The sequence below is a fragment of the Oncorhynchus masou genome, chromosome 18 (genome assembly GCF_036934945.1).
Source record: "Oncorhynchus masou masou isolate Uvic2021 chromosome 18, UVic_Omas_1.1, whole genome shotgun sequence".
Classification (NCBI taxonomy): Eukaryota; Metazoa; Chordata; class Actinopteri; order Salmoniformes; family Salmonidae; genus Oncorhynchus; species Oncorhynchus masou.
Window position 1 is genome coordinate 28,403,035 of NC_088229.1, and position 14,181 is coordinate 28,417,215.

At 41.8% G+C, this 14,181-nt stretch overlaps 1 protein-coding gene across 5 annotated transcripts in view; it reads left to right on the forward strand.

Annotated features, from left to right (window-relative positions):
- Positions 1-14,181, forward strand: part of LOC135504346 (E3 ubiquitin-protein ligase TRIM33-like) — a 29,620-nt gene that overhangs the window by 10,221 nt on the left and 5,218 nt on the right. For 3 of the 5 annotated variants that reach the window (XM_064922837.1, XM_064922838.1, XM_064922840.1), the window contains exons 9-17: positions 156-472; positions 802-987; positions 1,252-1,308; positions 1,498-1,707; positions 5,682-5,823; positions 6,895-6,958; positions 7,199-7,361; positions 13,077-13,489; positions 13,692-13,815. In XM_064922837.1, the coding sequence (XP_064778909.1) occupies positions 156-472; positions 802-987; positions 1,252-1,308; positions 1,498-1,707; positions 5,682-5,823; positions 6,895-6,958; positions 7,199-7,361; positions 13,077-13,489; positions 13,692-13,815 (1,676 nt within the window). The remainder of the gene's footprint in view (positions 1-155; positions 473-801; positions 988-1,251; positions 1,309-1,497; positions 1,708-5,681; positions 5,824-6,894; positions 6,959-7,198; positions 7,362-13,076; positions 13,490-13,691; positions 13,816-14,181) is intronic. The other 2 variants (XM_064922841.1, XM_064922839.1) reach the window with 1 other exon arrangement.

The window sequence follows — 14,181 nt, forward strand, 5'->3', positions numbered from 1 at the left end:
TTTGATAGTGAGAAAATATAACACTTTTTTTGTTTGGCCCCCTGGACCTAATGTGGCCCCCAGGGTAAAATAAGTTTGACAGCCCTGGTCTAGGGGTATCTTCATACACTCAGTCACTTACTCTTAGCCTCCCCTCTCTCCCCCTCCCACTGTAGGGAACCTGGTGATTGAGAAGATGCCCCAGGCTCAGCACCCTCCCAACATTATGGTGGGGCCCATCTCCCCGGGCCATGGCCACCCAGGCCACGGAAAACACCCAGGGCAGATCAACCTGGCTCAGCTCCGTCTGCAGCACATGCAGCAGCAAGCCTTCGCCCAGCAGAAACAACAGCAACAGCAGCAGCAGCAGCACCAACAACCACACCAGCAACAACAGCAGCACCAACAGAGGATCCAGGAGCAGATGCGTATTGCTTCCCAAATGTCCCAGCAGCACCCTAGGCAGGGTGGACCTCCGATGGTACAGCAACAGGTAGACTGTTGGGGTACCGTTGTTCCCATTGATAGCAGTGGTGTAGTGAAGGGTAAATGTATGTAAACACTGTTTACCCACCTATTGTGGATATAGGGTGTATTCATTTACTCACCGCAAACTGTGATCAGTGTTTATTTTGTTATCATTACGTCACTGATCGATAGAGTACATTTGTCAAGCCAGGTTAAATCTTTTTTATTTACAGAAAATATTTATATAGGCATAACATAGTAGAACTATAGTAGTACTGAGTATTATCTGTTGCTCTAAGGATTTAGTTCATTATAATGTCATTTTTATTTAAAAGTATAACTGTCACTCCCCAGCCCCCGCGCCTCATCAGCATGCAGGCCCAGCAGAGGGGCCCCATGAACGGCGGTCCCCTCATGTACCCCCCCCACCACATGCGCCTGGCCCCGGGACAGGGCCGCATGCCCAGCCCCAGCGCCCAGCCACGCATGCCCAATGGCCAGCAGTACCCCCCCATGATGCAGCCCCAGCTGCAGAGACAGGTCAGACTACACCACTCACATTATATCCCTGAGGGGATAAAAAATTGTTGCGATGAATTGAGTTGAGGTATATATACTTTATTACTCCCCAAAAGGGAAATTGATCAGAAAGACAATATCCTTTATAATAATAAGAACAGTAACATATAAAGTAAACAATATATGTTTTATGCAGAAACCGGTATGACTGATTGGCGATACTGTTGCCATTTTGTAGTAGAATTTTCACTGAGTGTGTATGTATGGGTACCTTTTTGTGTTTAGCTGACTATAGATTCTGAGATGAGCCACCACAGGTTTCGTTTGTTACATCTAACAGGGGTTTGGCACTTTTTCTACTTGTACTTAAATAGTAGTTGTGTTTTGTGTTGCATGGGCATGATTAGTGATTATGCTTCCCAAATTACCTTTCAGCACGTCGTAGACCTGGTAGAATTTAACAATATTGAATAGTTAATGCTGTTGTATATCTGTAGTTTTTGACCTCCCTTCATCTCGCTTTCCCTGTAGCATTCTAACCCAGGTCATGCTGGACCCTTCCCAGTGGCCTCTCTCCACAACGTGAGCGCTGCCAACCCCACCAGTCCCACCAGTGCCAGCATGGCTAGTGCCCATGCCCACCGTGGCCCCGCCAGCCCCATAGTGGGCGCCATTGAGCTCATACCCTCTGTCACCAACCCAGAGAACCTGCCCTGCCTACCAGACATCCCTCCCATTCAGGTACACAGCGCTCAGGGAGCAGGCACATGTCATATGCCTCCATATATAACCATACCTGCATTCTCATCCCACTCATTTTCTACTGGCCCCACCTCTTTGCTTTTTTGTAGATCTGGGGTTCATTGGATAGGCATGATTAATACAGTGCATTTGGAAAGTATTCAGGCCCCTTGACTTTTTCCACATTTTGTTACGTTACAGCCTTATTCTAAAATAGATTAAATTGTTTTTTTACGTAATCAATCCACACATAATAACCCATAACACCAAAGCAAAAACAGGTTTTTATAAATGTTTGCAAATTTATCAAAATAAAATTAAAACGGAAATATTACATTTACATAAGTATTCAGGCCCTTTACTCAGTGCTTTGTTGAAGCACTTTTGGCAGCAATTACAGCCTCGTCTTCTTGGGTATGACGCTACAAGCTTGGCACACCTGAATTTGGGGAGTTTTTCACATTCTTCTCTGCAGATCCTCTCAAGCTCTGTCAAGTTGAATGGAGAGCATTGCTGCACAACTATTTTCAGGTCTCTCCAGAGATGTTCGATCGGGTTCAAGTCAGGGCCATTCAAAGACATTCAGAGATTTGTCCCGAAGCCACTCCTGCGTTGTCTTGGCTATGTGCTTAAGGTCGTTGGGCGCTCTGGTCCTGAGCGCTCTGGAGCAGGTTTTCATCAAGGTTCTCTCTGTACTTTGCTCTGTTCGTCTTACCCTGGATCCTAACTTGTCGCCCAGTCCCTGCCTCTGAAAAACATCCCCACATCATGATGCTGCCACCACCAAGCTTCACCATAGGGATGGTGCCAGGTTTCCTCCAGACATGACTCTCAGCATCTAGGCCAAAGAGTTCAATTTTGGTTTAATCAAACCAGAGAGTCTTGTTTCTCATGGTCTGAGAGTTCTTTAGGTGCCTTTTGGCCAACTCCCAAGCGAGCTGTCGTGACTGAGGAGTGGCATCTGTCTGGCCATTCGACCATAAATGGCTGATTGGTGGAGTGCTGCAGAGATGGTTGTCCTTCTGGAAGGTTCTCCCATCCAGGAACTCTGGAGCTCTGTCAGTGACCATTGGGTTCTTGGTCACCTCCCTGACCAAGGCCCTTCTCCCCGGATTGCTTAGTTTGGCCAGGCGGCCAGCTCTAGAAAGAGTCTTGGTGGTTCCAAACTTCTTCCATTTAAGAATGATGGAGGTCCCTGTGTTCTCGGGGACCTTCAATGCTGCAGACATTTTTTGATACCCTTCCCCAGATCTGTGCCTCGACTCAATCCTGTCTGAGCTCTACAGACAATTCCTTCGACCTCATGGCTTGGTTTTTGCTCTGACATGCACTATCAACTGTGGGACCTTATATAGACAGGTGTGCCTTTCCAAATCATGTCCAATCAATTGAATTTACCACAGGTGGACTCCAATCAAGTTGTAGAAACATCTCAAGGGTGATCAATGGAAACAGGATGCACCTGAGCTCAATTTCGAGTCTCAAAGCAAAGGGGCTGAATACTTATGTAAATAAGGTATTTATGTGTTTAAAATCTGTTTTCGCTTTGTCATTATGGGTATTGTGTATAGATTGAAAACCATTTTAGAATCAGGCTGTAAGGTAACAATGTGGAAAAGGGTCTGAATACTTTCCGTATGCACTGTATGATTAATATTCAATGTAACTTCTGCCATTGCTTTATACCTATCTGGTAATTTCCTATTGTTGCTCATTGAAGGAGCTAGGGGAAGGGGGTAGGGAGCGGAATTGGAACATGGCTCAACTCCGATGAACTGTAATGTGGTGCCTAGTGAAAGTCTACACACCCTTTGCACTGTTGTCACATTTTGTCACCTTTTTTGAATTGGAATTTCGCCCCCCCCCCCCAATGATCTACACCCCAATGATCTACACAACCAAAGTAAAATAACATTGTTTTTTTGTGGGGGGGGGTGTGCATCTTGATTGCGTAGGTATACACACTCCTCTCTGTTGCACATCTAAATCATTTTAGGAGCAAGTTTTTTTTCAGTAAGAAAATCACACAATTACTTTAATTGGGTCCGTCTGTGTGCAAAAGTATATGGTTTTCATAATTTTTGAATAACTTATTCTGTCTCTAAGGATCCTCAGATGTATAGTAAATGTAAAAAAATAAAAAAAATAACGTCAAAGCCACCAAAGTGCTTTAAAAACTTGTCAGGGATGTATTTGTAGACAGGTACAGATCAAGGGAAGGTTACGAAATCATTCCAATACACTGAATACCCTTTTGAGTATAGTAATTAAGCTATTGGTGGTGTATCATGTCACCTGGTTACTGAGAGGATCTGACCTTCCTTCATAACTGCGGTAAAAAAGAGAATGGGAACTATTAAGCTAACATTTAGAATTTTTTTAAGATGGTCATAGGATCATTTAGCTATTTGATTTTGAGTTTTAGGATCCCATAAGTTATAATTTATTTGATGTAACATTGAATTTGGCATTACTGCTATTAGCCCATAGAACACATTGAATAACAGCTTCTATCTCCATATATACTTCCATTCATTAAAAAAAAACTGGTACCCAGCTACCTTCAGATTAGTCTTGTGAGGCTTGTGGGTGTCCTAGAGTAAAACAACCAACATGTACCTGAGAGACTGACCTTTCCATAGAGGGGTCATATTGGTGTGTAGGCTGAACGGTTCAGACGCTACAGACAGAAGTTGGCAGATCGGATGTACCGACTTCAGACGAGTCCCGTGACGCTTGTGGGGGTCTTAGAGCAAAACGGGGAGTAACACAGTGTTCGTTGGAGTCTTATCTTTCCATAGAGAGGTCAAACCATTTGGATGCTACCGATGTCTTCATGAGAAGACGATTTTCGGAATGTGTCATGGTCTGACAGACACCGATCTAACTCTGCCACCTTTCACCGCAGATGTGGATGGGCAACATTGGCGTGTGCAGTGGATTGAGTTGCAGCCCATGCAAAAAAAAAAAATACATATCTCTAGCTTAAGCTAATTAGATTCCCACGTAGCGGTGTACATCGACTCTAGGGGTTTAAAACAGCCACAGACTTCATTGTCTGAGCTGAGGGAAATCTGTGGATGGATCAACATTGCATTCATAAAAAATCCATTACAAATCATCCTTCTGGTTTGCAAAAAGGACATTAAGGAATACTTTAAGAGAATATGGCAAACAAATTTACTTTTTAAAATAAATGCATAACTTTAGGTTTGGGGCAAATCTGAAATCAGAGTGAACCTTTCATATATTTAATGAATTGTGGTGGCATCATCATGTTAATATGGACATGCTTGTCACCGGCAGGGACTGGGGAGTTTTGTTAAAGGGGCAAAGCCCAGGTAAAAACATTGTGGAAAACATGCCTTTAGTCTTCTGAAGACCTTACACTGTGATAGAGATGGATTTCTTTGGGTGCAAATTAGGTCATAGGTCAAATGTGCACCATAATGGCTTTCCACAAGGTGTTCAGTGTTTCTGAGTGGTGTAATCTTAGCCCAGAATTAAATCTGCATGAAAATCAGTCAATACCTGAATATTGTTGTCCATCAGTGATCCTCAACTAACTTGAGCTTGAGCAATTTTGAGCAATGTTTAGATGTTGCCCCAAGAGTTGTGGAAAGTTGGTGGAACTGTATTCAAAATGATTTACAGCAGTAATTGCTAACAAAATTATTGACTCGGGTGTGGAGACCTAATGCTATCATTAAGTCTTTGTTTTTATTTCCAAGTATGTATATAATTTTGAAGTGTGGACTAGTTTGTGTAGATCCGTTGGGGGAAAATCCTGATTTTTAAATCCATTGTTAGATTTTAATTTAAGCGAGCCAAATGTGACAACTGTGCAAAGGGTGTTTAGGCTTTCACTAGGCACTGTACATGGGGATCTTCATCAGCAATGTTCCCACGGTGAGCTGAAAATGACCACTAATTCGGTGTTATTTTCCTGTGGTTGGATGCTTTGGCGCCATCAGCTGGAAGACGCAGGCTCCAGCAGTCTGGACGCCCTCCTGAGTCGCTGGATCTCAGCCAGCACATACCCTCAGCTGGGCTTGTGGCCCCCTGTGGACATGAACCCCTCCCCGGGACTCTCCACACACTCACCTGGCTCCTCAGGTACTGGAGGACTACAACACACACGCGCACACAGCTTCAATCCCATCTATGATTTTAAATAATTTGTCAAAAACAAATGCTCATATCACTGTCACGTTTTACGAAGATAATCGTTTGTATCTCATGACTTCTATATTACTGCTAGAGTTGAGTAGCAGTGTCCCTGGACTTCCTGACCCATACCCCTTTCCGTTTCCCAATAAATATATTGAACGGTCCTGTGGACTAATAATATCAACATTTTTATGCCGCACTAAAGCAAAAATACAAAATATGCACGTGCGAATAGCTGCATGAACCGGACATATCAACTCTCTGGCTTCATTCATACATTAGACTAGTCATCACAACGCTAGCAGCCTACCATATTAAGCCTACTTGATGTAAAGTCTCCAATAGAAAACATCACTTGAGCAACTTGCATGACTTTTATAAATTGCATTGCTGACTATCATGTGTAGGCTTCATGCAATGTCTCAACGCAGTTACTGAAGGCAATCTCCACATTCACAAATCTCTGCTACTATGGTGCTGCTGAATCTCCACTACTAGGCCTATTTGCTTATGTTTGTTTAGCTGAAATTGGATAATGTTCCCTGTGACAGTCTCCACAATAAGCGGGTTATCATTAAGTTAAAACAGCCGCAACCTTCTGAAATTCCCCTGATAGCCAGATGCAAGGGGAGAGAAAAGTGCCAACAAGCTGGCTGACATCTTTCAGTCAAAGGTAAGCTAAAATGAATGTAATTTTCACCAGGCTGTTGGCTAATAACCTCATAATATTGTAGGCCTAAATCAACAAAATAGCGTGGTGACTTTGACAGAACTTTGAGTTGATTAAATTGTGGCAAATACAACAAGAAACCGCTAGATTCAAATCCATATTTCTCCATTTACAGTGTTATAATCATGTCCATTTTTTTTTTATCTGCTGGTATTTGCTTTAATTAGAATTTCCAGTTTGAACAGGAATACCGGTATGGTTGCAATTTTCTCAGGGAGGATTTTCAGGAAAATATTCAATCCTAATTACTGCTTCTTCCTTGCTCCCTGTCTATCTCCCACCCACAGGCTTATCAAACTCCCACACGCCCGTGCGGCCATCCAGTACTTCCAGCACAGGAAGCAGGGGCAGGTAATGATGATGCACAAGTTTAATACTAGAACTCTGCTCAAAAAGTTGAAATGACACTATTGCATAAAGCTGTGGAACATCCATAGGATGGAAAGAAGGTAGCAATGCAGATATTGTACCATAGAGTCACTCCTAAACAATGAGTCCTCATCTCACTGGTATACATGTAAAAGTATATGGATGACTGTAATGGAGGTCTTGACTGTGTGTGTGTGTGTGTGTGTACATTTGTGTCCTCAGCTGTGGCTCTGCGGGGAGGCCAGTGCCAGCGAGCGCCCCAATGGAACAGCAGGTCAAAGTCAAGCAGGAGCCCGGAATTGAGAAGGACTGTGGCTTCTCAGGAACCACCACCTCCAACGTCAAAACGGAACGAGTGAAGGATGGAGGGAGGAGCGCGTGCATGGTAACACCTCTAACTGCCCAGCTTTTTCACCTCCTAGCCTGTCAGTACCTTGATCTTAATCTAGCAGGTATTGATGTACCTGAGGCTATGTATGCTCTCCTCTATTTATTTGGACAGTGAAGCTAAAATGTTTAAATGTGGCTCTAATACTCCAGCATTTTGGATTTGAGATCAAATGGTTTATATGAGGTGACAGTAAGGAATGTCACCTGGCTATTTTCTTACATATCTGTTTTACTGTTTAGAAATGAAAGCACTTTATGTATCTTGTCCCCCCATTTGAAGAAGTCACAAGTATTTGGACAAATTCACTTACTGGACTGGTTCCACAGACAAGGCTTAAACCTAGTCCCAGACTAAAATGACTGTTTGAGCTGTCTTAACACAAAGCGACTTGCACAGACTTATCTTAAAATAGTCATAGATTTAGCTTGTTCTGGATTAAACAAAGCCGATTGCAAGAGGGAGGATTAGAGGTACTCTAGGACTAAATTGTAGCTTAAGTTAATCATTCAAAGAGGCAGGTTTAACTTCTGCTTAGTGCTGTTTGATGAGTACTTGTGGATAGGAGTAATCCATTAAATTACTTTGATGAAATAGCTTTTCGAGACCACTTTCATATGTACAAAAAAAATGCATTGGAGATGCATCTTTGCTTGAGCCTAGACTTTCCTCTCTGTCTCAAAGAGGAAGGTCTTTACCCAATTCTCTCCAAGTTATGATAACTTTGAGATTTTTGTAATCTTTCATCGTGAAACTGGTGATTTGTGTGGTGCCAGTGATGCAACTGTGTGTAAAATATTTCACAAAGTTTGCAGGGCCATTTGTGAACTGAGGAGTCTTTACATCAAGTTTCCTGATGCCGCTGGCCAAGCCCAACGATAAAGTGCAATTCTATGAATATGGGCACTTTCCAGGAGTGATTGGCTGTATAGATGGATGTCATGTTCCCATCAAGTGTCCATCATCTCCTCATGCTGAGGAGTCTACAGGAACCGTAGGAACTGGTTTTCCATCAATGTTCAAGGTGGATGCACTCCTAATTTAGATGTGTAACACAACTTCAGCGAGACAACTCAAAGTTGAAATCCATTAAAGCCAAGATAATGGAATTCATTGCCCTTTACAATCAACCGTTCTCTGTTGTGGGTGATGTTGGCTTTCACCGACTGGTTGAGCACTGGTACACATTACTAAGTGCGCTGTTTTTCAGATGTTGCCCTACCGGAGTTACACCGTAATACCATCACTGCTATTAGCTTCACGACAAACATACCATGGAACGCCGTTTGGGTCTTTGCGTGTCAAAGCTGTACAAAAAAGTCTGCAAACAAGCAAACACCGGCCACGAATGATGTGTTTACAATACAGCGTTGGTAATAAAGCATCATTTGTTTGACCGCAACTTCTGGGGTAGCTATCTTTAGCTTAGTACCTAGCTAACACCAATACAACAAGCCTGAAAACAATAACCTGTAGAAACTGCAGTAATTTTCATTATTCTTAGCAATGATTTGGGAATCCTTGTGAGTAAGTATTAGCTAGGTATCCACTTGTTGTTTGCCTATTGAAATTGAACTTCAGTTCATGAAAATAAATAGCTAGCCAGCTGCTTATCCCTGTTGCCCAAAACTAATGTTATAAGCAGCCAGCTGGCTTCATCTGGCTAGTGAGGTCTTTACCGAACCGGGTTATGGATTAGGCACAATAGTGGAATTTGCTGTTTGTGTTCAAAATAAATAAAAGTATGTCATTGACAGTGATGCAAATTAATACAAATAGTAGAATTATGCCATACTTTTATTTTGAATGCTAGCCACAATAGTGGACTTTGCGGTTATCTTCACATAGATGGGTCCAACCACTATTAATCAAGTAAGAACTGTCTTATAAATTAGGGTTATTTTAGATGATGACACCTTGCTAGCTAACTATAGCTCCTGAAACAGATTGTCGTTTTGCTATGTTTTTGGGGAAGAACATTGGTTGCATCCACAAGCTAGCTAGCTTTTTTTTAGGACCAGCACGGTAGGTGCGCGAGACAACTTTACCAGCGTCATAGCATACGTATCGATGAATCATTGTGACATGAAATATGAGTGATAGTGTAATCTATGTGTAATAACTACGTAAAAATTATTAACTATTTAAAATGTTAATGTGACGTGCAGTCATATTCAGGTCCTGATTGGTCAACAAGCGTATTTGACACATCAAATAGTGTTAAAACCTGTTGGTACTAGGGGGCAGTATTTTCATTTTTGGAAAAATAACATTCCCAAATTAAACGGGATATTTTGTCAGGGCAAGATGCTAGAATATGCATATAATTGACAGCTTATGATAGAAAACACTCTAAAGTTTCCAAAACTGTAAAAAATATTGTCTGTGAGTATAACAGTACTGATGTTACAGGCAAAAGCCTGAGAAAAATCCAATCCGGAAGTGACTCATCTTTTGAAAGCCCTGCGTTCCGATGCGTACCTATTGAGCTGTGAATGCCCTATCAACCAGGTTATGCTTTCTACGTATTCTCCAAGGTGTCGACAGCAAAGTGACGTAGTTTTACGCATTTATGTTGAAGAATACCCGTAGGCGGCTTCATTTCGCAAGTGGTCACCTGATGTTCCCAGAGAAATTCTTGCGTAAAATACAGAGGAGCCATTATTCCAATCGCTTCTACTGAGAAACCAATTGTCCCGGTTGATATATTATCGAATATATATTTGAAAAACACCTTGAGGATTGATTATAAACAACGTTTGCCATGTTTCTGTTCGATATTATGGAGCTAATTTGGAATATTTTTCGGCGTTGTTGTGACCGCAATTTCCGGTCAATTTCTCAGCCAAACATGAAGAACAAATGGAGCTATTTCGCCTACAAAAATAATATTTTGGGAAAAATGAACTTTGGCTATCTACCTGGGAGTCTCGTGAGTGAAAACATCCGAAGTTCATCAAAGGTAAACTATTTAATTTGATTGCTTTTCTGATTTTCGTGACAAGGTTGCCTGCTGCTAGCAAGGCATAATGCTATGCTAGGCTATCGATAAACTTACACAAATTCTTGTCGAGCTTTGGCTGTAAAGCATATTTTGAGAAAATCTGAGATGACAGGGTGATTAACAAAAGGCTAAGCTGTGTTCCAATATATTTCACTTGGGATTATCATGAATAAGAATATTTTCTAGGAAGATTGATGTCCGTTGCGTTATGCTAATTAGTGTCAGATGATGACAACGGTCCCGTTCATGGGATGGGGTGTCACTAGAGGTTAAATAGTATATTTTTTGACACACAGAGGCCCAACCTTTATTTAACTAAGCAAAGCAGTGAAGAACAAATTCTTATTTACAATGACGTCCTACCCTGTCCAAACCCGGACGACGCTGGGCCGATTGTGCACAGCCCGATGTGCCTTTAACCGCTATGTGTGTTTGTGTTAACTATTTAACTGTACTAGAATGCTTAAAAGGCCGCCAAAATTGTAAATATCGGTATCAGGTTTTTTTGTAAAAAAATATTGGATATCGGTAATCGGCCAAAAAATGTAATTATCGGTGCATCACTAGATTCCAGTCTTTACGCAGTACACTCTGTTTCAAGCCAAGAAGATGCTGCAAGCTTTCACATTGCAGCACTTTAACTAGATGATATGCATTTAAATATGTAATGTATTCATTTTGGCTTATTTTTGCTTTGGTAATGTTTGTTCTGTACAAAATTAAAATGGTGCAATGCAGCATAATTAAATGAGTGACTAAACCAAGGCCAGTTTTAAATGTAGTTTGTGGTGATTAAATACTCACACTTATGAATATCCAAATGATAAAACGTGTATTTTTTTACATACCATATTGTGTTCACCATGACTGGTAATCACAATTGTCTCATTGCTGTATATTTTTTTGACTCATACCTCTATCTTCCAACTTCATATCCAATTCAACCTGTAGAATTCTCAATTTCACTTCATGTACTTCCTTCAGGTATTTAATTTTATGCTCATGAAATTCTCTGGCTAACTTTTCATGCATGGTTATCTTTTTAATCTCTGCTGAAAGATGGTGGCAGCATCTTCTCTATAGCAGATGCTATAGCAGATGTGGAGGGTACACACTCACTGTGTACTGGCTCTTCCAACATGTTCACATTCCTTTCCTCTGGAAAAAGAACACCGTTAGAAGCACAAATAAACTCATATGGTCCTTAGAATGAAAGAAGAGTAAAGATTGACACCGACAATGGAATATATTTACCAAAGGAAGTAACCAATTTACTTTCTTTGGTATATGTACCATGTGTGCTCAGTTCTTCATCTGAACTGTCCAAATGGTAATCGTCTGGTATACCATCGAGGTTGCTGGTGCTCTATTATTCCAGACAGGTCCACCACCAGTAGTATATTGCTCTCTTCTGATCTCTGCATCCTCTTTTTTTAAAGCCAGTGCAAGGTTCTATAAAGGCAGATATCATTCAATATAAGTGATGTCACAAAAATATGAATATGAGAAATGTGGAATACTGATAATAATGAAGATATCTCACCTGAAGTTGTTGTACTCCTCTTCTTTTGGTTACATTTTCATTTGCATTGAATTCACTGCAAATTGCAGCCCAAACACTCTTTTTCTTTTGCTTAGTAGCAGTAGTATGGTTTTTACTTTCAATAACTGCATGGTTTGACAAAATTTGTTTTTGTAGTGTTTTTTCATACTCGCTAAAGTTTTTTTGAGCAAATAGTTTTTGCCTCTGTCAATTGTTTTTCTCTCAAGATTAACACCAGTAATGGTGTTTTCTATTCCATTCCGGGTTTTTATGAGCACCATTAGACCCACAGCATGTACTCTTACTGAACCTAGTCAAGCTTAACCCAGGTGTTCTCATTTAGACCTACGTACCTTACTCCATCCAGAACTCCTTAGTCTCCGACTAACTAAGCCAAATTTAAGCCACGTTCACGAAAGCTACTTAAATGTCCTAGTTTAACTAGTACACATTAAGGCCTACTCTTGGCTTAATCTAAGTCCTGTCTGTGAAACCGGCCCACTGTGTATTAAAGTAGTCAAAAATTTAGTATTTGGTCCCATATTCCTTGCACACCATGACTATGTCAAGCTTATGACAAACGTGTTGGATGCATTTGCAGTTTGTTTTGGTTGTTTCAGATTATGCTTTGCCTATATATCTGGGTAGCCTAGTGGTTAGAGTGTTGGATTAGTAACCGTAAGGTTGCAAGTTCAAACCCCCAAGCTGACAAGGTACAAATCTGTCGTTCTGCCCCTGAACAGGCAGTTAACCCACTGTTCCTAGGCTGTCATTGAAAATAAGAATTTGTTCTTAACTGACTTGCCTAGTTAAATAAAAAAATAAAACTTTTTTTTTTTTTAAATAGGAACTGAATGGTGAAAAATGTATTGCCATTTTGGAGTCACATTTATTGTAGATAAGAATAGATGTTTCCGAACACGTCTACATTTAATGTGGAGGCTACCATGATTACAGATAATCATGAATAAGGATGAGTGAGTTAGAGGCACAAAGACCATACCCCTCCCCAAAAATTCTATCTTCTCCTGTTATTGGTAGTGGTGAGAGGTTAACATTTTTAAGGAAGTTTCGGCCTCACTTCTTGGTGCTACACCAGAATTATCAATGTACTTAACCCACTTGAAAGCATTGAGCTTTTTTTAAATGTGTATCTGTCCCACAGATGAGTAGTCCAGAGATCAGCCGAACTCCCCCTCTCCCCGTGCTGGGCTCCGTGGCTTCTGCCTCCTCTGTCCAGGACGCCCTCAAGAAGTTGGGGGAGCACGTCAAAACTGAGCCCCAGGACCAGGAGGCCTGCAGCGGGGCCAACGGGCCTAGCAAAGCCCCTAGCACGAGCCCATCCACTAAGGCTTCAGACGCCCCGCTGACCAACAGCAAGGGAGCCGGGCCTGCTACCCTGCGAACTCCACGCACTGCAATGGGGACCAACCAGAGCGGGGCGGGAGGGAAGGATGATGACCCCAACGAGGACTGGTGCGCCGTGTGCAACAACGGGGGAGAGCTGCTTTGCTGTGACCGCTGCCCCAAAGTCTTCCACATCACCTGTCACATCCCCACCTTGAAGTGCTCCCCGAGGTGAGCCACTGATCTAACACTACGTGCGTACACACAGGCTGGCTTTAACTAAGTGTCAGAATAAGAATGATTTTCATTAATATTTCAAAAGATAGGCCCTTAACATTGGATGCTGATAGCTTGCCACACATCGACTATCTGTATATGTATATGCCTATATATCTGGGTTGTTGTGTCACATTTTCTCTGTTTCCCCCCTCAGTGGAGAGTGGATGTGCACGTTCTGCCGGAGCCTGGCCAGCCCGGAGATGGAGTACGAGCCTGACGACGAGCCTCGTGGCGAGAAAGACACCAGTGAGCAGGGCCTGAGTCCTGAGGACCAGAGGGTCAGTGGAACCATCTACCTGTAATACCTAGATTATGGCATTCCCTGCTTACAGTTGAAAGGACCTTCCCATAGCATTAGTAGTTGCTCCTGCCACTGCATTCCCTACTACTTTTATCAGTGAATTTTAGTTGACTTTAGATGCCCTCACATTTGAGGAGTAAATCAGTATGAATTCATTTAGTACACTTCTCTTAGTAAGGAGTATGTGAATTACGGAAAACTTGTATTTATTCATCTTGATGCGCTACTCATTTCATCTTAATTTGCTGTGTTCAGCCAGAGGGACACATTCCTCATCTGTCTCTCTTTCTCTCTCTCTCTCTCCTAGCTGAGGAATGTTAAGCAGTTGTGTAATGTTCTCCAG